The sequence below is a fragment of the Natrix helvetica genome (genome assembly GCF_964273705.1).
Source record: "Natrix helvetica genome assembly, chromosome: 1".
Taxonomy (NCBI): Eukaryota; Metazoa; Chordata; class Lepidosauria; order Squamata; family Natricidae; genus Natrix; species Natrix helvetica.
Genome location: NC_138548.1, coordinates 61,471,541 through 61,497,777, shown reverse-complemented (window position 1 = coordinate 61,497,777; position 26,237 = coordinate 61,471,541). Strand labels below are relative to the sequence as shown.

Sequence of the window (26,237 nt, the reverse complement as noted above, 5' to 3'; positions counted from 1 at the left end):
GTGCATGACAGTGTAACAGTTTCTTAAAATATTGAGTGCTGCTGTAGAAATGCTTGGAAATTAATTCACTAAATATAATGTCTTTCACTTTTTCCTGCTCTATCTCTGACAGACCAATATTCTGCAGGGACTGTAGGATGACAGTGGAACTAATCCAGTGCTTCAGGATGGCTTCATAAGTTAACCTTCAGGTTAACTTCTGTCAATTAATTGAAGAGATAAACATGGAGAGAAACTTCTAATGCTCTATATGCCTGTAGCAAGAGATGTAGACTTTTTCATAGTATGGAATAGAAGGATCTTCTAATTGAACAGTATTAAGTCCTTTATTTACTTCAAAGTTGATTCCTGAACAGAATACTGAATTTAATATGAATTCAGGCAAAAACTCATTTCTAGATGTATTAGGTACTTTATTCACTCACATCACTTGACAGCTTGCTACTTAGAAATAGAATACAAATTGTCATCACGGAAGATCTGCACAAACCTAAATTTTGGCTTCACAAACTCTCACTTGATTTAAGTTATGCATTTATACATAAATATGTACAAACATTTACAAAGACTTGATCAGAACTGTTGGTTTGGTTCTTTTTCTTCCTACCAACTACAGTTTAAGTAAGAGAAGCTTGATAAAGATGATAAAAATATAAACTACTTCACAGTTTTTTCAGAAGCAGATTAGAAGAGTGGTTGGTTCTGAAACTGAGCATTCCACTCCCACCTGCATTTCCTGTTGGTATCTGACCCTGACCCACCATTTCTTTAGATCTAATTTTGATTGAAATTCCAATTCACTGTTGTAAATAAATGAGTTCTACAACCATAGTTTCAGAGGAAAAAACTCTGACTTATGTTATCAAATGAATGATTAAATGACTAAAATTTGATATTACATTCCAAAGCTATTCTCCAAGCCCTATTAGATATGAATATTTATTTTTGTGCATTAAAGAAATTTATCAGTATTTTGCACCTAACCTTTCTAGATGTGTTAGCATCTAGATTGTGTTACCTAACCCCCAAATGTTAAAACACGGGTCAATCTCCTACCTGCTCTATACCTTTAACTTTTAAGATCTTGCATTGCATTCCTGAGGGTGCACTCCTTTTTTCCTGGGTGTCTTGGGAGCAGTAAATGTCACATTTGGAGACACGCTGTAAATATGAATTCCAGTGGTCAGTGGAATTAATTAAAAATGGCTTTGTGTTGCACTTACGGCTTTTATCATGCTGCAGTCTTCCTATCTTAACATGATCTCAAACATCACATATTCATTTTTAAATGCTACATGAGTGAGGGTCTGTCATACAACCTCCCTTTCATTTGTCATTCATTCACAATACACATTAAACTCATCCACTTTTAAAAACAATCAGTCTGTATTATCTGTGGCTCACAAATATATTTGACCCTTCAGCCAATAATTTTTCAGTCTGTTTTGTCAGTAGCTATTTCAGCCAACCATTATTTATTCATTCTGTGGAATAATATTTCCCAGCAAACCCTTTGAGAGTAACATGCCACAAACTCATATGTAAGAACTTTTCCCCGTTAAGAAACAGCACGATGCAATATTCTTAAAATGACCAAAATGAAATGCTACTTGGGAGACGAACAAGGGTAAATCGTTCCCATAAGGATAGGATGGATTTATTGGAACTTAGATTTCCTCTGTCCATGAAGCAGGAGATTTTTAAAAATGCAAACAAGTTTACAGAGAGATACTAGACAGACAGAGAGAGAGACAGAGAGAGACAGACAGACAGGCATGGTTCAAATATAGTCACACTATTGAGGAGAGTGCTGCCCAAGAAGAAAATAAGTGTTTGGGACTATTTTTCAACAAACAGTTATATTCTTTGGCTCTGAATTTGTTTTGTGTCCTGTGTCAAATATCAGAAATAGTTTTCATAGTTCTGCTGCAGGGGGTAAATACTAGAATAAGGAAAGCTTGTTCCTTGTTCACTTCACAGGGCTACAAGCAGGGCAAGACCAGGTCAGGAAAGTGTTACAGGATCCAAGTCATGGCATGTATCAGGAGAACAACTATTTCACTCTCAATGCTCTTTGCAGTATAAGAAAGAAAAGCAAAAACAAGTTGGAAATACAGTACAATATTTGTCTCCAATAGTGCTCCAAAAACATATTTTAACCTGGGGAATTTTGATGTGAAAATGTAGGAGATACAATATTTCTCCAACCTTCTTCTACATTTCTATCATAATGTATTTTATATGTCTGCCTCTGCTAAAACTTTTTTTTAATCAACGTATTTGTTTAACAATCATGATATCCTAGTATTCCTTTAATTTAAATTAGAATTAGGAACTATCCTAAAAATTATACAAATCTATTATGGCAATTACACAATAATATAAACTAACAAATATTGGCAGGGGATCTGTTATTATTCCAAATCTATTTTTATGAAATTTTATAGAAATTTTGAATATTTGCCCTTGCTTTGATCACAGTCTTTAAAAATTTAAACTACCCACAAAAGAATATTAGGTTAAAGTTAAAACATTAAAACATAAAGTTACAACATTTATCCACACGTAGTAGACTTTTTTTTTAAAAAAAAACATTCATTTAAAAATTAAAGTCTGATTCAAGAATTCTCCCAGTTTTAAGCTCATATTCCTGTCCTGAAGAAGGGATGAAAAGCAGAAAATAGAAGCTTATTTTTTTGCTTAATTACAGTAAGTGGCAACTGAATAATACAAAATGAGATTTTTTTAAAAAATGACTATGAAATAAATCAAAACATTGTAATATTCCATATATACAAGTAAAGACAAATAAAGAAATATTCTATCTGAAATTGTAAATATATACAACTAGCCCAGGCTATATATTGAGTTCTGAACAATTATTATTTTGTATTCCTTGCATTATAGTAATACATAAGAATAATATAATAAAATGCCATCAGGACTGACTTTAATGCATATGGCTCCATTAAACATTGGTTCATGAACTTTTTGCCATTCACATTCCATTCAGTGTTATCCAGGCATAGCACATCACTTCTACACCAATTATTTAAAGCTGTCAACAACTGGACAACCTCTTCCATTATTGCGATCTTCATTATTTAATTAATGTTATCCATTTTCAGTGAAATCCATAAAGCAATGTGATAATTTTATGATCAGTAATGTTCTGAAGATCAAGAGGACATTCCCCCTTCACTGTTCCCATTTCTGTATTTGCAAGGTTTAGCATTATAGATTTTAAAAAATCATAAGCACAACTGTTTTTCCTCTTGATTTTGTTACAGGACCGTCTTGATTCTTTAACAGAAGTTGATGACTCAGGACAGCTAACTATCAAATGCTCTCAAAATTATTTATCCTTAGACTGTGGAATTACTGCCTTTGAACTGTCTGACTACAGCCCGAGTGAGGATTTGCTTGGTGCTCTTGGGGACATGACTTCCAGTCCAGCTAAAATAACATCCTTTGAGTCTTGGAGCTGTAGTGAAATGGACAAAGCCTTTCCAGAACTTACTAGAAGTGTGGGGTTACTGGCTGTAGCAACAGATTCAGGTGCTTCCAAATGCAATGAAAGTATTAATACAAAAGAAATACACCTACCCCTGTCAATAGATCAGCTGCAGGGGGACGGCCAAAGCTGCAAAGAATCATCAACTATATCTACTGAACTTTCACTCACTCATCTTTTTGAGCACTTACCCTTTTGTAAAGTAGCTTCTGAGGATTCAGCTGTCTCGTTTGGCCACAAGAAGGTTTTAGAAACAATAAAACAGGAGCCAAATCCAATGTCCTCCAGTGGTGCAAAAGCTAATCATCACCCTCACAGTGAAAACTCAACGCCCAAGCGATCAATTCAGGGTGGTTTTGACTACAATGAGGATTCACCCACACAGCCCACCTTGCCCAAGAGGGGCTTGTTTCTCAAAGAAGACATATTTAAAACAGATATGATAGTCGATGATATAAAAAATCAGTTCTCTTTGATTAAGACAGAAATCAGTAAGAGCACACCCTCCCTGCTAGAGCCACCAGATCGATCCAAGCTTTGCCTGGCATTACAAACAGCATACAATAATTGTCCTTCTGCCATAAGTCAGTCGTGCGATTGTTTACACAACATAAGTGAACTCAAGTTTGCAATTCAAAATCATTTCAAAGAAAAGTCCATGGCTCTAAGTAGGTCAATTGACAATGCTAGAAGGCAGAAGCTGAGGTGCAAAAAGTCACATGACATTCCTGAGGAGGTGGCATCCTGCAGGATTTCTGAAATGGTATCAAATACTACACCAACCAATCAAATGAACAAAAGAGGAGTTCTGGCTTTACAAAATGGAGTTTCTACTTGCAGCATGCACTCCATAGAAGGAACAGAAAGTGACACAACTTCAACCTCTTCTGAACTGTACAAGCAAGAAGAACTGAATGGCCAGTCTTGCAGTGAAAGAGAACCATCTGCTTCACCCACTCATAGCCATGTCAGCAGCTTTTCAGCTGGATCAGATCCTGCTGTATCTCCCTTCCCTCTTCTTCAAAGAAACAAGACTGAAAAGACCCACTCACCTTCACCAAAGAATGCCAGCACAGAAAATAAAATAGGTGATGCCTGGTATGGCTCTGATGAATACTTAGCTCTTCCATCACATCTCAAACAGACAGAAGTATTAGCTCTGAAATTAGAAACTTTGACAAAATTGCTTCCACAGAAATCTCCAGGAGAAACTATTCAAAACATTGATGACTGGGAACTATCTGAAATGAATTCAGATTCAGAAGTTTACCCAACCTACCAGGTGAAAAAGAAGCACAAAAGATTAGGTAGAATTTCACCAAGCTCTTCAAGTGACATCATATCCTCAGTAGGAGACAGCATTGAATCAGGCCCTCTTAGTGATATAATTTCTGATGAAGAACTTTGTACATCTAGCTTGAAAAGGTACCTAGAAGATAGGCCACGAAAGCCATCAATATGTCAGGCTTCTGATAAAAATGAAATAACTCTCACAAATAAATCAGCTCTAATACAGCAGCTGATGGAAGATATACAACACCAAGAGAATAAGGAAATTGTATGGAAAAAAATGGAGGTAAGTAGGAAACTAATGAAGTAGGTAGACCTTTATCTTCTTATCAATATATGGCAGCATAAAGAGGAAATTTGCAAAATACACTGATGCAAGCAATGTACTCCTTGAAATGTTAAAGCAGCCACATTATTCAAAAGATTTGACATGACTATTTTGAAGGCTTTCCCATATATGAGCATAACTGCTTCACTTTGCTGATGGAACCAGAAGTGTTACTTCAGAGATGGTATTCAGCAGGTTCTGACCAGTTCTGGAGAAACAGTAGCGGAAATTTTGAGTAGTTCGGAAAACTAGTAAATACCACCACTGACTGGCCCCACCCCCATCTATTCTCTGCCTCCCGAGTCTCAGCTGATCGGGAGGAATTGGGATTTTGCAGTATCCTTCCCTGGAGGAGGGAAGGAATGGATATTTTACAGTATCCTTCCCCTGCCACGCCCACCAAGTCATGCCGCACCCACCAAGCCACGCCCACAAAGCCGGTAGTAAAAATGTTGAATCCCACCACTGTGTTACTTAGTCATATACACATAAACATACAGTTGGGGATAGACTTTGAAAACAAGAGTGTCAAATCCTTTGATATACTCTTTGGCTTTAATGCTTTGAAAAGGGTTTCTTATACGAGCCTGCTTTGCAAAACATCTCTTTTAAAAGTTTGATACTGCCCTAATGTTCGTGAATTGAGCAGTAAGGCAAGGTCAATAGGGTGTGAGAGATGAATGATATTTTTTGTATTAAGTTCACGAGAGTTCAATCATATGTCCATTCCATCACTTTTCTGTGCCAGTGTTCAAGAGGGGCTTTCTGGTGGGAATGGAATTCATATGAAAAAATCAATTTATGTCTTTTTATATGCATCTTATGATTGCTTTAAATATATTATATGCATTGTGGTATATTTTTAAAGCTAAAACTGCACTGCAGAATTTGAAGAAGTACAGAATAGGAACAATAGCTAATATTGGGAAAGCAAATTAGGTCAGTTTATTTCCATGTGAAACCAGCTTACAACTTTGAACCCAAACACAAACACAAAATCACAAACACAAGACTAAACTGAAACCTGGCAAAATGTTGTTTCGATGAATGTGGGCCTGCTGGCAAGGATCTGTGCAGCTGCTGAGAAACACTAGGCTGCTGATTGTTTATTTATAAAATGACATATATCCCTTTTATTCTAATGCAGATACTCAGTGAAAATAGCAATGGATGGATGGATATATGTATAATGCATACTTCCTGCTTGGAGCAAACAGAGAGCAAATCACTACATTCTGTAGGGCCCCAATAATATCAGTGTTCTATATCACCAATGACTTGATATATTTATTTGTTAGGTTTATATCCAACCAAGATGGCAAAGATGGCACTCTGTTCTCTGATTTTTCTCCATAATAGCAATCCGGTGAAGTAAAATGGGTTGAAGAGAAACTAGTGATTTCCCATTGTCAGTCCCCAGTGGTATGCCACTCTGCTAACTCCTACACCACACATAGTTCTTTATACCTAAGAACATTTCAGAAAAGTTTCTGGTGTGAGTATACTATCAGCCCTTCAAAGGGGTCCAGATTAGGAAACCAAAGTTATTAATTCTGATACAGGTGCAGAATCTGAATATGATTTTGTAGCTCTGAAGCTCTGTACCCACAAGCACGTTTTTATCTTTGTGCGAACTTGGAAAGTCATGTCTTAGACACTTTCTCAAATTATATTGTTTTTCCTTGCACTCAGATTTATTTTATCTGACCATTATCTTAGTTGAAGCTCTTTCACCTGTTCTTCAAGGTTATTCCTTCTGCCCATTACACATACCTGCTTACCTCAACAACGACCCTCGCTTTATAACCATGCATATGGACCAGTTTTGAAAAGGAAAGTTCAGAACATTAAAGATGACTGAGAAAGTTTTCTTCTTTTTGAACCTGAATTTATGTGTATTCCAAAGGTATCCTTCCCTTAGTTGGAGTGTGCAACTCAACATTAAAAAATGTATACATGACCTTCAATCATGTATGCATTAGGAAAGTGTGCACAAAAACTTGTATATGAATAAACAGGTCATATACAAAATATATATTAAAAATGTTCACAAGAAAAATGAAGTTTGACTTCAACAAATTGTGAATTGAAAAGTAAACTTAGCAGAGTTAAACAAAAAGTGTACATTTTAGAATTCAGATCTTTGGAACAAAGGTATGAGAGTGAATGTTTGAATCAATCAGTCAATCAGAATAGAGCTGGAAGGGACCTTGAAGGTCTTCTAGTCCAGCCCCCTGCTCAAGGAAGAGACCCTCTACCATTTCATACAAGTGATTGTCCAGTCTCTTCTTAAAATCCAAGCACCAAATGTGTAGTTCACTAAGGATATCTATTAAGAAATTGCAATTAGTAGCACACAGGGCGCTTAATACACAGATTCACAGACAGTAGACATTTCTTCTAGCAATGAGCTACTGTCAGACTGAAAGCTTCAATAATAAAGGTTTTTCTGGCTAAAGTCAGTTGGTGCTCATCAAATATAGACTAGTTTCAGGAGTTTATAGGTATATTTAGATATTCTCAAATATGCCTTTGTTACTAATACATTCTCCCTTGTTTATTTGGCACTGCAGCTGTTGCATTGAATGATCGTTGTGGCCAATTAGATATAACTTCTAGGCAAAAGATTCTTTTTCAGGCTTTGTGCTAGACTCCCATTCTTCTGCTCCTGAGACTTGGTAAATTGTCTTCCTTCTCTGTGGGATGTTCCTCAGATGAGACTATGACACCTTAAGGAATAAGTAAAATGGGCAAACATTATCCAGTGTTAACAGGGCATACTAGATATCAAGTGGAGTCTCTTCTATACCATACTATAAACATATATAAATATTAAGAATGGCAGCTAATACCTACTTCAGTGTAGGATAGCATTTGATTGAATTTCCAAATTATGTCAAGTCATTGGTATAGAAACTATGCAGCTGGCCTTGAAGAATATGTTAGTAATTATAAATTTAGCCCCCCAAAACAGGAAAATGTAAGAAAGAAAATCAAGATTGCTTTGCCTTGACTTCTTTTGGTATAAGAGGAAGGCAGAGAAAATCTGGTCAGACTTTGAAGATCCTGTTATTGTAACCAAATCTATGAAGTAGAGTTCTAGTATTCTTGTGACATCTGTCTCCTGACCTGATCTATCTTGAAAGTTGGATGGTCAGTTGCTTGGATGCTGGTTCAAAATATACCCCCTGCATACGATGCAAATAAACGACATTTTCTCTTACTATTGGTTATATTTCTTACATTGACCTGAAGAGAAATGATTATATGTCCTGCTTATACAGTAGGCTCTCAAGCAGGAAACCATGGTGTGACAAAAATCAGGATAAGAACTGTTCTAGTCAACTCAACAGAGGCTGAAACTTTCTTGCTTTGGCCCCATGTTACTATGAAAACAGATGTAAAGATGAGCCCTTTGCTTTTAGGGTCCCAATGGCTGTGGGTTGGATACCAGTCAACTAATGGAGGGAGAGCTAAAGTCAATTTAATATCTCAGTTAAATAAGCATGAGTGTTTTTTTTAAATGTATTAAATTTCATGGCTATTCTGCTAGTTTAAGACGGAAAGATGGAACATTCAAGGCAGGAATATGTCTATATTTCTCCTCCAAAATCTGTCACTTTCCTTTTCTTGATATCTGAGCTGAGCATTCAAAGGAGAGGGAACTGTTGGGGAATCCTCAACAGTGGAGAAGGGACTTGGCATCCTTAACCCCCCTCCTATTAGGTCAGTTCCCATCAACAGCTTTTAACATACCTAACAAACACTTTTTTTATACGAGCTTAAATGGTACCCAGTGGTCAGGGCTGGGCTGCTACGGGTTCACCCGGTTCGGGAGAACCCATAGCTAATATTATGGCCAGTTCAGAGAACCTTCAAATCCCACCCCTGGCTGGCCCCTCCCACCCCATTTCCGGCCTCCAGAGGGCCTGCAGAGGCCGGAGGAGGAAGTTTTCGCCCTCCCAGAGGCTCAAGGAAAACCTCCGAAGCATGGGGAAGGTGAAAACGCCCCCTCCCTCCGTTGTGGTACATGAGGCCGACTAGGCCACACCCACCATGGCCACGCCCACCCAGCAACTGGGTAGAGAACCCGTTGCTGAAATTTTTGAAGCCCACCCCTGCCAGTGGTAATAGAGTGGCATATATACAGTTCACTCTGCTTCCAAGTGCACTTAAACATACGAAGACCAATGGAACGTGAGCAGGCATGCGAGCAGAAAAATCACCTCACGTGGAGCCACAACATCCTGTTGTACTTCACATACACCACATGCTTGGTGTTATGATCTGCTCTCTGGTCATCTATTTGGATTGAGTTGATTATCTTTTTCCTGAAATGAAGTATGCATTACTGCTTGGAGTTTTTGTGCATTTGTTTGTGTTATTTCTATTTTAACCTGAATACTGGAGTTGCTGGCAGTGTACAAGATGCATAATAAATAAATAAATTACACAAAAGAAAACATACTGTCTTCACAGCACTGCTTTTAAAAATGCTTGAGAGAACTCCAAAAGACCAGGCTCTGCCAGTTTTCTCTATCTTGTTCACATTAAAAAAAAAAAATTAATTAGCATGCACCGGGTGTCCTGCAAAGAAAAATGTAATGTCTCCAGCGTATCTATTCTAAAAATGACTACAGATTCATTAAGCTCCTATAACTTTTATTTAAAAATGAACATGAGCTACAGGTGCATCCCAACATTTCCTTGGGTTGGGTGTCCATGTTTTCTTAATGGGGCCCCTACACAGGCTATTCCTGCAAGGAAAGAATTGGGAAAGGGCTGGATGTGGAAAAATGACAGCTTTGTAACTGGTTGTTGTAAATGGTCAACCATGTAACTAGCCATCTGCTAAATCATCGGATCTCCTCACTAGTAGTCATTTTGTAAGAGTGCCAACAATATAAGCTTAAAATTCCAAATGTGCTCGTGGATACAGAAAGTCTGTCTAGTATTCCTATAAAGGCGGGTATTAATGAGTAGATATTTCCAGTATTTGCTATAGGTTGGCATTTCATAATGGCTAGAAGGCTATGACTAAGATTGAATCGTTCTTTAAAATCTCATGATGACTTTGCTATTTTGTGGTTATTCCTCCAGATGGTGCTGTTTACTTAGACAATGACACTTTGGACCTGACAATGTTGTGCCCTCATAATGATATTCAATATCGGGGCTTTTAGCATTCTACAGTTGTTTTCTTTTGAACAGTTTCCATAAAAAATGATATATGTCATCAGAAAAGTAGTAGGCTTTTTTTTTAAGATTTAAATTTTTAATTGGAAAATGGACTTTATTCCAATCACAGGTATAGCCATAGGAATAGTTTCTTATACTTTCATCTAGTTCTGGATTTAATGTTACACTTCAGGGATGTTCACCATAAACACCTTTACTTGTGATAAGAACATTATGGCCCTTACTGACAGTACAGTATATTTTAATAAATGTAGGGGAATGATTATATTATTTAATAAATGATTCTAGCTGATCAGTTTTCTGTGTTAGTGTTTTACTTCATTATTTCAGCTTTAAAAATATTAAATATGTTATAAAAATTATATCTTTTATATATGTTAAAAATATAGGTTACAAATTGTAGATTGTTTATTAATAGGTCATGGAATGTTTATATATTCAAATAATATATATTTATCTATTCCGAATAGGATTTCATTCTTATTATCTACACTATTCTCCCCCTATGATCACATACATGGAGAATAAATGATATTACACATCTTGCCCTATATGAGAACAAAGTTTTAGTTTCTGTATCTATAATTAGTTAGAGGTTTGTACAAAAGCTTCTGTATATTGTGTGTTTGTAGCATATGTTCAATAACTGTGCAGTACATAATTCAAAGAGAGAATTATTTTAACAGGAAGGAAGGAAGGAAGGAAGGAAGGAAGGAAGGAAGGAAGGAAGGAAGGAAGGAAGGAAGGAAGGAAGGAAGGAAGGAAGGATCAATTGTTATACCCACCCCATATAGAGAAAGAAGGAAAGATCAATGACTGCAGCCACGCTATATGAAGTTTATTCAACTAGCATATCTTTCAGGCAGTGCAACCAAATCTGATTTTGTCAGAAACAAGAAGTTGGAACAACCCCCAAATGGGAGTTCTCCAGCTGTCTGAATTTTTAAAAATCCTTCCAGCATTTCACAAGAGGCTTTGAAAAATGTGGACAGTAAAATATATAAAAATAAACTTTCCTCTCCTTGTGTATAATGGCTCCAACTCTGATTGGCTGCAGGAAATTTTCAGTAAAATTTGAGTAAAAATAAATAAATAAAAAACAGAGTTTCAGCTTATTATTAGTATGTGCCGACATGCATTTTTCCCCTGAGGATATGCTTAGGATGCCATGATAGCATCACATTTTGGATTAGGACCGTTATCTTACTTTTCTTACTAAAGAAACTTCAGACTCTTAAACACAACCACAAACACTCCATGCACACGTGGAAACATATGACTAGTTTTTTTTCTTTTTCTTTTTTCTTTTCCACTATAATTTTGCACCACTGCAACGCAAACCAATTTTGTTGTATTTATTTTGTACAATGACAATAAAGACTATACTAAAGTAATAGCATGAAATTCATCACCAATTCCAACTACAGTATAAAACCTTTATTTTGTGTCTCTGTGTATATCTATTCAAGAGTTCCTGTCTCAGGCTTGCTACCTCTTCCTTTCAAAAATCTGCACCCATAAGAGCTTCTCAGATGACTTATAACATAAACAAATAAATACAAATATATGAAATTAAAATAAATTTTGGAAATTTGGAGAGTTATTTCTGTTTCTGAAATAAACTGACTGTTAGAATTCCATTGTCATAATCCCCCAAAAGTTTCAGGATTATTGGAAATGATCCAGCACATCTGCAGAACATCTGCTATAAGGGAGGCTCGTCTATTCCATTTGCTAATGCTTAGATTTGCTTTGGAGTTGGGCAACCAAATCAAATAAATAAATAAAGTTGCTAAACAAGCTTCATTAGGAATGATCATGTTGCACCCTGAGCAGACCCTCTTCTATGCCTACATAGTCAGGAATCTGTTGGCAGATATGGTAGAGTACTGCAGATGATCATCTATTTGTGAGAGAAGATGGTCCTAAACCATTTAGACTTTATGCTTTCTGACACACTGCAATTTTAACAAGTGAACTGGAAACCAGAGCAACGTAAACAAAATGGCAGCAATGTGTTCTGAGATGCAAATATTGATTGCATGGATATTATTTCGATATTCATTATTTTTAGTTAGTTCTATAGCATGGTAAGTCAGCTGTTACTTTTCAATTCTGCATTTTCTATTCAGATATTATAATTACTTTTAGTTTTAATTAAGAGTAAAAACCTTTATAAAGTGGATTCTAAAACTTTGAGGGTCAAAATATATCAAAATATATCATAAAAGTAGGCTTCTTTTTCTTCTAACCATTGACATTGCAGATCTCTCTCTCTCTCTCTCTCCACCCCCAAATAAAACATATAAATTTCCTAAATTTCCTCTAATGAAATAGGGGTTTTCCATGGTTATGACAAGAAATCTATATCCTATAATTTATATTTATTGTTGCCCTAAATTTTCTCAATAGTTTAGGCCAATTCCTTTTCTCCCATCCATCTTCATCATCGCATTGTTTTAGTACATACAGCTACTTACTGAATGTAGAGCTGTTTTATAACTGTATTACTTATTTACAATGGTCTTTTAACAGCTGTCTTTTCTTGTTTTCTCTTTTTCAAGGGGTTTGTAAGCAAGTTGGATGAATTCATTCAATGGTTAAATGAAGCCATGGAAACCACAGAAAACTGGACTCCTCCAAAGGCTGAGACAGACAGTCTTAAACTCTACCTGGAAACACACTTGGTAGGGCAAAATTATATTGTTACCAAAATCAGTAATAAAAATCAGTTTCTTTACTGCTATTATCCTGACCTTCATTATCAATTATATATACTTTGGGCTTTCCAGAAATGCATAATGTAAGTGTATGAATTAAATAGTCAGTCAATTCATGAATTGGAAAAATGGTAGCATCCCCTTTGGAGGTTTTAAATGTAAATAGCGTAGAACAAATGCTACAGCAGGGTTAAGAAGCCCCTAAAATAATAAATAAAAGAAAACATATTCTTACAAATAAGTCACTTAGGTGAGATGGGAGATATAGAAATTTAATAAATAAATAAATTGTAAATAAGAACTTTATAATAGGAATGAAGTCCTTTTTGCATTTTAACTGTGCTGTCAGATCATTTAAATATTTTTATATTGTACATTTTTATTTATTTATTTAGGAAATTTATATAGCTGCCTACTCACTCACAGCAACTCTAGGCATTATAATATGAACTTTATAATGTTACCTCATTACCTCAAAATCTAAATAATGCTGGAAGAAATATAATCATTACATTTAAATCCTCCTCCTTTAATCAACCCATAATCCCTCGCGGGGTGGAATCTGGGCAACTGAATGGAGCTGAGTGTTTACTGGCCAGATGCCCTTGCTGTCACCAATAAGGAGGGTTTTCTCCAGCAGATACTCTTAGTGTGCCCATAGAGAGAAATATCTGCCTCAACTTAGGTTCGAACTCACAGCCTCCTGATTGTGACATGAGAGCGCCACCTCTAGGCTACCGCATCACTCATACTTATTATATTTGCATAAAAATATAATTATAATTGCATTAAGAAATTTTGAATCCATTGAATCCAGAAAACAATAGGTGGATAGACAGACAGATGGCTATTGATGAAGAGTAGAGATCCAAATCTGAGTTCCAGATAATGGTGGTACCTTACTTTTCAATATCAGATGTTCCATGCTCAAAGCAATTAATTTTTGTTGTCTACCACACTATATGTTAGGGGAATTAAGCTGCAATTTTATTATCGTTCTCCATGAAATCAGTAAGGTTTACCTTTCAATAGACATGCTGCACAATTGCATATTTTAAAATAGAATTCAATTAGATATGCTTCTCAGTGGGTACATATATGATCACATTGCAAAATTTTAACCTGGTGTCTTGTTTCTAGTTGAAAGATAGAGCTAGTCAATGCTTTATATTAATTATAATGTCATCTTTTCAATTGATATTGTTTTGGCAGAAACTCTAATCTCTATTTAAGCAGAAGTCTATGAAATTAAATTCCCATGAAGTGCAGTGTCAAAATTATCCTGATAGAGTATTTGAAGGAGCAGGTGCCCGAACTCATTATGTGAGACACATGACAAAGCTCTTCATAGTGAGTCTTGGATAGATCCTTACATAAAATATTTTGTTGAACTCATGCTGCTGCAAAAGAAAATCTTTTGTGTGTGCCTGCACTAGTTTTTCTTCTCTGAACAAAGAGAAGTTTCCCTTCATGGACTTTATTCAACATTAGATTGGTAGAGACTCATTACAATAGTAGGATGTGTCTATGCTTGCATAATAAAAATGATATATTTATGTCTGTGCCTTCACCACTGATATATAATATATATAGCATATATAATAGTAGTGTATTCAGTGATGGCTACCATGGCGTTGTTTGTGGATAATGCTGGAAACATCAAGGTTTAATTAATCCATCATCTATTCTCATAGTGGCCGATAAGATACCATCAGGAAGCAGACAAGCAGGTTATGACTGTAAGAGTATCTTCTGGCTTTATGATCTCCAGCAGTTGTTATCCAGAAGAATATTACCTCAGATACTGAAAATAATATGAAGATTAGTTTTATTCCCCATGATAATTCTTTTGTGCAGCTGTCCAAGCTACTAAGCATTACTGTATCTTCTCACAATGAATTCCTTTCTTTTATCTTCTGAATCCCTGTTATTCAGGTTGACTGGATTACTCCATTTTAGGAAGAAAAACCTGTTCATATCCACTTTCACCACTTTTATTTTTATGTGTCAAGCATTTTCACCTTCTTATTTTATCCTTCAATGTAACATTTCTTATAGAATTATTCCAATTTTATGACCATTTAGTTTTCTCTTTTTCATATCTTTCCCACCTCTACAATATCTTTTCCAAACCACAGAACTAAAGCTGAACACAGCACTCAAAATTATAAATCATATACCAGTAATTCAAAATAGGACCTATACAGTTTATATATTTAATTCCTTTCTCACCGCAACTGAAACTGAATCACCATTTTGTTGACATATTTACCACAATGCCAAGAATCCTTTCACGGCCATTTGTTATCTATTCAGATCTCATTATTTGATTTTTTTTCTCTCTCTTTCTAAATCATTTAATTAATTAAGTTACATAAAGGCAGTTTCCTCCGGTTTAGTAAACTTCAGTGAAATTCTTTTGAAGTTTTTCCTTTTTTAAAATCCTGGAACAATTTGGAATTGTATAATCTTAGCTATTGCACTGCCAGCCTAACATCATGTCATTTTAAAGAATTTTAAAAGCATTGGTAGAAATACTGTATGTCACCCAGGAGAATTCTACAGTTTTATGTTAAACCACTAGGGTGCCTTGCTCAGCAGTGAAGCATAATTGCAGGTCTGTTCATTGGACATGAAAATGACTGCCTATCATTTTTGGAGGATGGAAATACAGGGCAGGGTCCTCAGTGCACCCCAAGCATTCTGGGAAGGCAAACTCCACTAAACTTTTTTTTTGTGTGTGCTATACATCAAAGGAGCTTTTTTTCAAACTCCACCAACAGAAGCAGACTTGAGCAGATTGTCTGCTGCACTTTATTTCATTAAATTTCCCCATTCCTATTAATTAATTTTATGGGGTAGGGCCTGCCTCCCCTGTGCCATCACTGATCAGCATCTCCTATGACCATTTTGTCTTGGACTGTTGACCTGACTGTGCTCTTCCAAATGTAAAACTGACTAAGGTCAGAGAAGATTGGTCAAAGAGCAGACTTTTCTCTTTGTTTCCTTTTCAAAAACTACCCTACCAATGGAGGAGTGGAAAGATAAAATGGCCTTTCAGTTCACAGGATGACCAGTGAAATAGTGAAACTCCTAAATGCTGGGTAAACATTGACAAGAATTCCATGAATTTCTCCTTTGGATTCCAATGCAACAAGAAAGGTAAAACTATCTACCGTTTTATATAAGATTGGCAAATCTCTATCCAAAAGAAGAGGATGGCTCACAGATAAGGGCTATAACTGCAAACTATAAAGACCCATTTAGGAACATAATTGGAACTCCCCCTCCCCAATATAGCTAAGAGTGGGAAAGAAGCAGGAGGAATCTACCAACCAGGTTCAATGGTAACACTATTTGACCAGCATCATTACCAAAACTATGAAATGGATCAAAACTAAACAGGAATATCTTTACCAGCTTCATTCTCAGCTAGTTCAGCATAGGAGACAATCATCTTAAAATTGCTACATGGATGACTTGTTGAAGATGTACAACAAAGGAAGTCACCTCTATCCTTAGCAATGTTTTCTATTCAATTGCTGAGGCTGGATACACATCTAATTTACTGGACATTTGGACCATCTTTTAAAAGCTGATAATTCACCTATCCTCTGCAGAACCTCATCCTTAATGTCCACCTGGTGACTTGGCCTCGTTTTGTAATACTGAAATAAGTTACAAGGTTGACTCAGCCTTCCATCCTTCTGAGGTGGGTAAAATGAGGACTCAGATTGTTGGGGGCAATATGCTGACTCTGTAAAACCACTTAGAGAGGGCTGTAAAGCACTGTGAAGCGGTATATAAGTCTAAGTGCTATTGCTATTGCTACAATGGCAATAGAAAATTTACAACAGCAGTTTCAAATGAAGTAATAGTTTAGTCCTTATGAAAGATGATTGTTATCTTTGGACCAACTATAATAAGGATGTAAGAAGGACTATGCTGTGGCAGGCAAATGATTTAATTAGTCCCTTATTTTGTTTCAGAGTGGTGAACCAGTTGTGTAAAGTAAGGCCCGAAGGAGAACTGCTATACATTAGCTATTCAGCTGATGTTCCCTAAACACTAGCGCTGCTCAGTCTGGATAGTTTTCTCTGCAAAGTGATAAACTCCGCTTTGATGACTAAAGAAGAAAAAGACACATACCTGACTGAAAAGAATATAGCAAACAGCTACTATCTATTTTGCTCTTGTTTGCTGTGACACTTGCAGGTTGTGAAAATAGTTTCCCCCTTAAGACCGATGTGTTATTGGTTAATCTATTGCTAGATTTTGCTATATGTGCTTTGCAGCAAATTAGACTGAATTTTGTGCAACTGTAAAATTGCAAATCAAGCCCCAGAGTTTTGGGCCATCTTTATTCATCATATTTTACTTCTTCAGTCAACATTATTACTGGTTAATAGGTGCACCTGTAAATCAAGCTGCATTGTGTACTTGATATGTTATGTTAAGTGAATCTTTTCTAGGGCAGCAAGTCTATTTTTTCTAATGAAGAAGAATATCTCATCTTTTCCAATTTTCCTATCAAACACATCTACATCATCTTAAGGCAGCATCACATCCAGCTGCATCAATACTCTGCTCCAATTATATGAAATTACCCAAACTCCTCTGGGGTCCTTTAGGTTTTCTTTGCTATATGAGGCGCCTTCATGTACATCTCTTGTGAAGTGCATGATTACAAACTATTCAACACAAGCCTGTTTTAAGTAAACAGTAAATTAAATATTGTCAGAGCTTGCTCAAGCTTGCATCTATGAAAGGAAGTCTAAAAAAAAAGATTTCATGGAAAGTAACGCTTTAAGAAAAGTGGTTGCACTAAGACTCCAGGCTTTTCCCTTATTTGGGAATGCTTGATCTAGTTTATATTTTTGGCTTGGGATAATTTTCATCCAGATTTCAGCTTGATTTGCTTAATAGTATTAAGTTATTTAAATATATTACATAATTTGATTTATAAAAGCAAAAAGCTTAAATTCCTAAAATAGAGAAAATCATTATTTCATTCTGTGTGAGAAGTTCAGTACTACATAGTATTCCACAAATTTAAGGATTATCTTTTGGATATATATTTTTAAAGAAAATCTCTATTTATTTAACTCCTAATAACTATTAAAAGTAGAATATATAGTACAGCTCTTTTTTTTATTCTTATGCATCAAACAGTAGAAAAGCTAATTTCTTCTTATATGTTTCTTCTCATCTATTACTTTCTTCTGTTGAGTAAGGGAAAATATATGGCATATGTAAGAATACATAAAATATTTACTAATAGTCTTCCATAAAATCTTACCTGTTCATGAAGCTGTGCAAAGAAAGTTGTCGTCCTCCTCCAGCATTGTAGACCTATGTTGAGCAGAGATAGATATCATCTAATATTTCATTTAACTGAGCAATGCTGTTAACTTAAGAATTATTGGGTAGTTGATTCAGTGGCAATGTCTATAATACATCAAGTCATCTTTTTTTGATTAAGCTATGTGAAGATGACATTTCTGAATGAAGTTTCTCTCTTGTACGTTCATGTCATTTTATATGGAAGCATTTTAATGGCTATGCCTTAAACCATTACAAAAGAGAACTGGGATACAAATATGATGTATTTATGCATGCAAGCATTCATGTTATGATGATCTAAATTAAATCATAATGTAGTTTCTACAAAACACAAATTACCTGTAATGAAATTCTCATGAAGTGCCACCATTGTGGTCATTTTCTATCACAGAACTATTTTAACTATTCACTAAGTCATATCTAAATGTGAAGCTCATGACACATCAACTATGGTAACAGTTTCATACTGCATAGTTTACTTAATGAAGAATCAATGTGAGCAAACCACCAGTATTGGTAATATTTGCAATTTATAACTGGTGTCCTGGTGAATACATGGACTTATACTTTTCTTGGCAAGATTTTCAGAAATTGATTGCTATTGCTTTCTTTCTAAGGCTGAAAGATGGTGATTTGCCTCAAATCATACAGTTGGCTTCATTCTCAAGGGTTGGATTAGAATTTATAGTCCATATGTTCTAGCCAAGAGTTTTAACCAAACTGGTTCACGGTCTAAATGTAACATTTTCCAACTTGATTTTGTCTTACATTTATCATATCCACGTTTAAGCTTATAGTTCCTTCTTTATGCTATGGTCAATAGTTAATTCAAATATGTTATGATTGGAGGAGGAGCCAACATCGCGACAATACGGACGTGCGGTCTCGATGCTCTGAGACCGCAGCTGATACTTTTGCCGCTGGGTGGTCCAATCGGACCTAAACTGTTCCGCAGAGATGATGAACAGGAAGAATACATCTTGCTGATCTCAGGGACATCGCAAAGTCTCTGATCGATCCAAGAGAAGTTCTTTAAGCTGGCAACAAAAAACTCAGGCATTAGGCTAATGAAGTCGGAGTGGCTCCAAAATGGAAGGATACAGAAAAGAGGAAGTGTTTCCAGCTGGTGAGGAATTTTTACCATTTTAAAAGAGACTGCCTATAAAAAAAATTAATTTAAATTGGAGAACAGAAGAAATAAGTGGCGGAATTAAGTTTGGAATGGTTTTGGACAGTGGGTTATCTTACTTTTTAAATGCTCTCTTAATGGATGGAATTTATGCAAGTCTTTTAAAATAAATGGATTAAGTTTTCTTCTTCTATTTTTTCTTTTATTATTCTTTGTAACCTATGGACTAAAATTCTCCTCTTTCATTACTTTGGGTGTTCTTCTAACTCATTCAAGAATCAGACTTTTTTAAAAACTTGAAATACAAAAAAGATACAAAAAGAAACAAAAAAATTGCAACAATAACACTGGCTTGGCACTCTAAGGTCTCACTGCTGTTTATAGAGAGTGATAAGAAGAAAAGCATACAGATGTCCCTTTAAGTATATCTTTAACCAGAGAAAAGTGAAAATAAAACGTTATTGTGAATCTATGCTTAATCATGTTAAAACCTTCCAAGATAGAGCAGCAGTGTTTGTTAGCTGGAGATAATGGCACAATTTCAACAGCAGAAAGAAACTTTAAGTCTGCAAAAGATATTCTCAGAAATACAGAAATTATAAAACACATATGAGAGGATAGAGAAGAAGTTGGAAGACTTAGAAGATCTAACAGTAAAATATGATGAAGAAGTTGGAGATGTTTATCAAGTGGAAAAGTCATGGTTAAAATCCTGAAAATCGAAGAGGAAAATGAATGTAAAGAAATTAAATTTGCTGATATTTATGGTGATTGGTTTGTCTCTGAAAATGGAAAGAGTGGAATACTGAAAGAGGAATTAAATGGAGGGGAAATCTACCCCAGATGGCAAGATACAGAAGATGAAAAAACAAAAGAATTTATGGATTTAAAGACAGAAATTTTATTAGCAGTATCATTGATAACACTACCGACAATCAAAGATAAGCTGATTAAGGAAACAGAAGAAGGGCATCGAAATTACATGAGAGATTTTATAAGCAAGGAGTTGCTAAGAGGAGTCCATACAAATTTGATTAAGGAGATGATTAGAGGACTGACACCACAAATGGCAGAAGATATGATACTGTTTTGCTACTGGAAAGATACAGGTTGATAGATGGAAGAGTATAATTTAAAACTAGTTAAACTTAGTGAAATTTAGTGACAATAGATATAGTTAAATGAATAATTGATAATGATAATAATGTATACAGTATATAGTGTTATGATAAGTAATAATTGGATATGAATATTGAATGGTACCCATGACAGGAAGATTAGAAATCCTTTTGGATTTTATATAAAGGTTAATTAAAAAAAGAACTGTTAGACACAGTTAAGTCTTGATTATTAGGGGGAAAATGTTATGATACAGGATATAGTTAAATAAAGGAGGGATAATGATAACAACGCATATATAGGTATGGGTACAACATAAGGAAACTGGATGTAAATTGTAAACAGTAATTTGGAAAGGATTAGAAAATTTTGTTATTAAATATTATGGATGTTTAGCTAGAATAGGACATAAGGATGCAGTGTTATTGGAGGATTTTAGAAATAGTAAATGAAATGCCAGTATGTGGTTATATATTAAATCTTGGTATATTTTATGATGAAGGATGTTTAAACAATTATAGTCAAATGAAAATGGAGGTATGATGATGGTAACATGTATAAATATCTGAGTTAAAATACTTGAGTTAATATTAATTATGTTTGTTGACTGTGGAAGAGATGCACGAAAGCCTTTTTGTAACCAACTGATACACTTTCTGCAGTATGTAAAGAAAGATGTATTGTGTTTGTTTTGAAAATTAAAAATAAAAAAAAATATTTAAAAAATATATTATGATTATTTTTAGTTCATTGTAACAACTATGAGTGTAATCATAGTTCTAAGTTAAATCCTAACTTCCTTTGTGGAGGAAGATTGATGTCACTTCATAATAATGAGTGGGTTCCTCAAAATCCAGAAGTGGGATGCTGCTGGTTCAGACTGGTTTGAGCAGCGGCTGGGCCCACCCCCCCACCTGGTGCTACCCCATCCTATATAATCGCCGAAAGGAAGGAGTGCACTCTCACATTTTCAGTTCTGGGTGAACTGGTTGTTACATTAAGTGATGCCTACCTCTGTCAAAATCCCATTGAGCACTAAGTGAAGTGCAACTGCAGTATTTGTTGAAGTATCTGTTTTCTTAACAGTTTGGATATAGGACCTACTTTAAGTCAAATTATAACCAGGTAAAGTGGGTGAGTTCCTTTTTATTTGCTAATTATCACCTATAAAGTATCTATGGCATGAAGCCTAGTTATCTGAGGAATCACTTACCTCTTGTGGTTTCTGCCTGATGGACAGAGTCTGCACACTCTGGGTCTCCCAGATTAACTATGTCATCTTTTGGACCTGATTAAGTGAACCTTCTCTATCATACTGCTTGTCCTCTGGAATCAGGCCCTCCCTGAGATCTGGATAGCTCCCATCTTAATGGCATTATTGAGGGCCTTAAGGACAGTGGGTTCCCCAAGGCTTTGTTGTAGGGTATATGGAATTCTCTTGCTCAAGAGTTTTGACATGTGTTATATATGTTTGGATGTGAGTTGTCCAAGCTACTATTTTCTTAATACCTGTTTGTTACTTACTTTAATGTTGTTTTATTATTTTATTTTACTATGCTTTTATATTGTGAGTTGTCCAGAGTAATTGGGTGGCACAAATTGATAAATGAATAATAATGAAAAGCAACTAGACACTATTGGAAATGTGCAAAAAATAGGTTTGACAGGAAGTAGTAGACCTTCATAGGAAATATCCTTAATTGTCTGATTTACCAGTACCAAGCATTAAACCATTAGTTTTGGCTTCCTCGTTTACAAACAGGAGGGAGGGGGAGAAACAACACAATAACTGATCTGGGATATAAAGAACTAAACTATGGAATATAAAGAGCTGTGATAAAGGGCAATTATAGGGCAATTCAGGCTAAAGAGACTGTAAGTTACAGTTAAAATTATACATTTTATAATGGTACATTATAAAGGTACAACTCCAGGACCTTTTCCTACATTATATATTATATATATATATATATATATATATATATATATATATATATATATATATATATATATATATATATATATATATATATATATATATATATATATATATATATATATATATATATATATATATATATATATATATATATATATATATATATATATAAGGTATACTTTACTATCTCAAATGTCATGGATGAATTCAGAAGGTGAGATTCAATGGAACCATTTGTAACTGACAAATATAGTCATGTACCATTCTGTTCTGTCTAATTTCCCAGCAAATTTGCAGCTGCTGACATATGGCTCTTATATGTATATTTTTCTTTGCAACTTATTTGACTACTCACAAAATTCATTACTATACACATTAATTACAGCATATTGGTTACAAATTGGAAATAATCTTTTGGAAAGGTTTCTTGCCAAGAATACAGAATGATACCATAGACATTTTAAAGATGCAGTTAATTATTGATTGGTGGCAATTGAAATCAGAGATCTAGGCCGACTTCTGCTCTTTCTCTGTCCTATTTTTAATAACATATTCATGGTTTGCTCCTTAAAATCAAGAAAAGAATCCTGAACATTTTAGCCTTCTCAATTTATATCATAAGAAAAAGGGTGTTCCTGAAGACATGGACAGAGTAATTAGGAAAAAAATGAAATTGCTTGAAGTACAGTTGTAATCAGAAGGGGCTTCAGAAAGCGGCTTTGTTAGGCCTAACATTTTAATAGATTGTGAAGAAAGCTAAGTAGATGAAAGAATAGGGGTCTACATTCTCTCATGATTGAGTACTGTAAATTTATAAAAATAAGTAAATTGTATTCTGTTTGAATATAAAACACCGCAAAATCAAATAAAAGTAGAAGGTCTTACTTGAAGAGATTAAATTTAGACTTTGTAAGTAGACATTTGCACATAATTTTTGCAGTTCATTCTGTTGCTATGGATGATTATAAAAATGTAATTTAGTATTTCCCAGAATAAATACAATAGTTGCAGACTGCTTTTGCAAAAGAGCAACCTTAGTTACTTTCTAAGTAAACACAGTGGACATCTTACACAAACCAACAATAGTTTAGCAGATTAATTACATTGATTTGTTTAAATACATTTTAATATATATTGTACTGCATGCACTTATTTAAATTGTTCTTTCACCAGTATTTGAAATACATCTGAAAAAGATAGCTGCAACAGTATATTTTATAGGACACTATTATTCCAGAGGTAGCCTAGGGCTCTGGTTTTTCATAAAAACTAATGAATTTCTAGATTTGTCAGCTGTTTCAACCAGATGCACTTCAGTAATTTAATGGAAACATTTTCAATTCCATTCCAAAATATCAATAGTTTTTAGTATTGAAAATTAATTTGGTTATTGGATATATAGCATGGTGGTTCTTGATAGCAGTAGTAAACATTTTAGCACACCTGGTTTATATTAAAAATGTATCTATACTATTTGATACTTAAATATAAAAACATTTCCCTTTCTTTTTGCAGAGTTTTAAACTGAATGTAGACAGCCACTGTGCATTAAAGGAAGCTGTTACAGAAGAAGGATATCAACTTCTCGATCTTATAGTATCTCACAAATCAGGTAGATTCTTCTGAAATATTGCAAGTCTTTATGTCTCCAGACTATTAAAGAATAAAGAAGCATTGCTGTAAATTACCGCATATATTCACTTCCTTATGTATTATTAATATTTACATTATCACTTTGACCTTCAAGATTTATAAATGTTTCATATGCTGCATACAGTGCTGTGATACTTATAAAATGAAATACTGCTAGCAAATAGTCTGTTCATTTTATTTTGGTCTTGCTGTTGAGCTGACTTTCAATTGAAATTACATCACTGAAAACTTCACGTTGACATGTTCTTTGATGTAAGTGCTACAGAAATGTCATTAAGATGATAAATTAGGATTTGATATCTATACATACGTATATTTTTACATAGCTAGCATGAATAATTGCACTGATGAAGCTCCTTTGCTGTTTAAACTAATTCCTAATGCAATTTTAAAGTTATGTATTAAGAAATATTAGGAGTGATGATTTTGGACAGTTGTGCATGCAATTTTCAATATAAGCATGGATAAGTCAGGAATTTTTTTTGACATAGTTTTTCACGGTCTGGATTTAATCAAAACACTTTCTATTGCTAAAAATTGCTAGCATTGTTTTGGCTAATTTTTTCTTTTGTTTTTTTCCTCAATAAAATGAAGGATCTGATTTTTCTGTGTTTCACAGATTTTTCTGTGTTTCATTTATATTTTATAATTTATTAACTTGGCTGTCTAGAACCTAAAATAGCACCACCCTTCATGTCCAGTTGACCTGCACAGGTTTCTGGAGCTTGTAAAACCATACCACGGTCTCATAAACTGACCATATAAGTAATTATTTGTCCTTAAAGATGAGCAACAACAAATGTCTGCTGTTTGATATCCGTAAAGAGCAGACAATAGGATGGTTTTTTTTTTTACTGTTATATATGAATCTGAGATTAAATATTATTTTCCTTTGTTGACTTCAGTCACTGCTGTCTATATGTCATGTTTTGATCTTACCTCATTGTTTGCAGTGCCAGTTTGTTAGAATTCCTGATCTGGTGATGTCTCTGTAGACAATGAAAGAATATTTAAGGCGAAAGGATTTTTTTTATTTCCCCCAAGAATCCTTGCCTTTAACAAATGAGGTTCTTCAAATGATAACGTTGAACGTATGTCTTAATTTTTTTCTCTCTATTTTTGGGGGGGAGAAGGACTGAAGGACATGCTGCAGATGATTGCGAGTCAGTGGAAGGAACTACAGAAACAAATCAAACGACAACACAGCTGGATTCTTAGGGCTCTGCGTATCATCAAAGCAGAGATACTGGCTACTGATGTGTCTGCAACGGATGAGGAAGGGACTGAGAGCCCCAAGGTAAGTGGCTTGAGGTTTGTCTTATTTCCTCTTATTCCAGCCTCCTTTTGAACTAGGCATCACTGAAGTTTTCTTTCCACCCTAAGGCTTTTCATTTCTACTGGGTAAAAAATTTACAAACAAAATAAAATGTGTCTTTCTGAAACAATATCCATTCTAAAAGGCAGAAACTTTTTACATCTTTTAGACAAACTTCTCCAGGGGCAGGGAAAGAGATGTAAAATATTTAGTAAACAAAACATACAGTATCTTTAACATGAATAATCAGAATGGTTTTAAATTGTTTTGTTGCAACTATAAATCACCATAATCAGTGCGATCACTCAGCTCTGACATCCATTAGCCGCTTGGTTACAGCAAATTAACAAAGAAGAGAGAAAGTGATTCATTATCTCATTCCTGTTAATGACTATCAGATGCATTGCCTAATTAGGGGATGGCCATTGCAGTGGGGAGAAGGTCATATGCTTTGCCACAAATCTTTTTTGCTTGGAATTTAAGCCTTCCACAATGGTGCATGTGTTGAATACATATCAATAATATATTGATATCTAAATCTATTTTTGAGGACTTCTTTGGGGACAATGAAAGCCACCTCCCCCTTACTCCTATGCTAGGAATATGTTGATGGAGGAAACAGAAAACCTGCTGCAAGATGAATTATATTGCTATGGCAAAATAACATTTTATTCCTCTTCCCCCCACC

At 34.9% G+C, this 26,237-nt stretch overlaps 1 protein-coding gene across 5 annotated transcripts in view; it reads left to right on the top strand.

Moving 5' to 3' along the window:
- The window catches only part of AKAP6 (A-kinase anchoring protein 6), a 294,028-nt gene that overhangs the window by 80,147 nt on the left and 187,644 nt on the right, over positions 1–26,237 (top strand). For all 5 annotated transcript variants that reach the window (XM_081971195.1, XM_081971196.1, XM_081971193.1 and 2 more), the window contains 4 exons: positions 3,291–5,090; positions 12,896–13,018; positions 24,097–24,193; positions 25,368–25,531. In XM_081971195.1, coding sequence (XP_081827321.1) covers positions 3,291–5,090; positions 12,896–13,018; positions 24,097–24,193; positions 25,368–25,531 — 2,184 coding nt within the window. The remainder of the gene's footprint in view (positions 1–3,290; positions 5,091–12,895; positions 13,019–24,096; positions 24,194–25,367; positions 25,532–26,237) is intronic.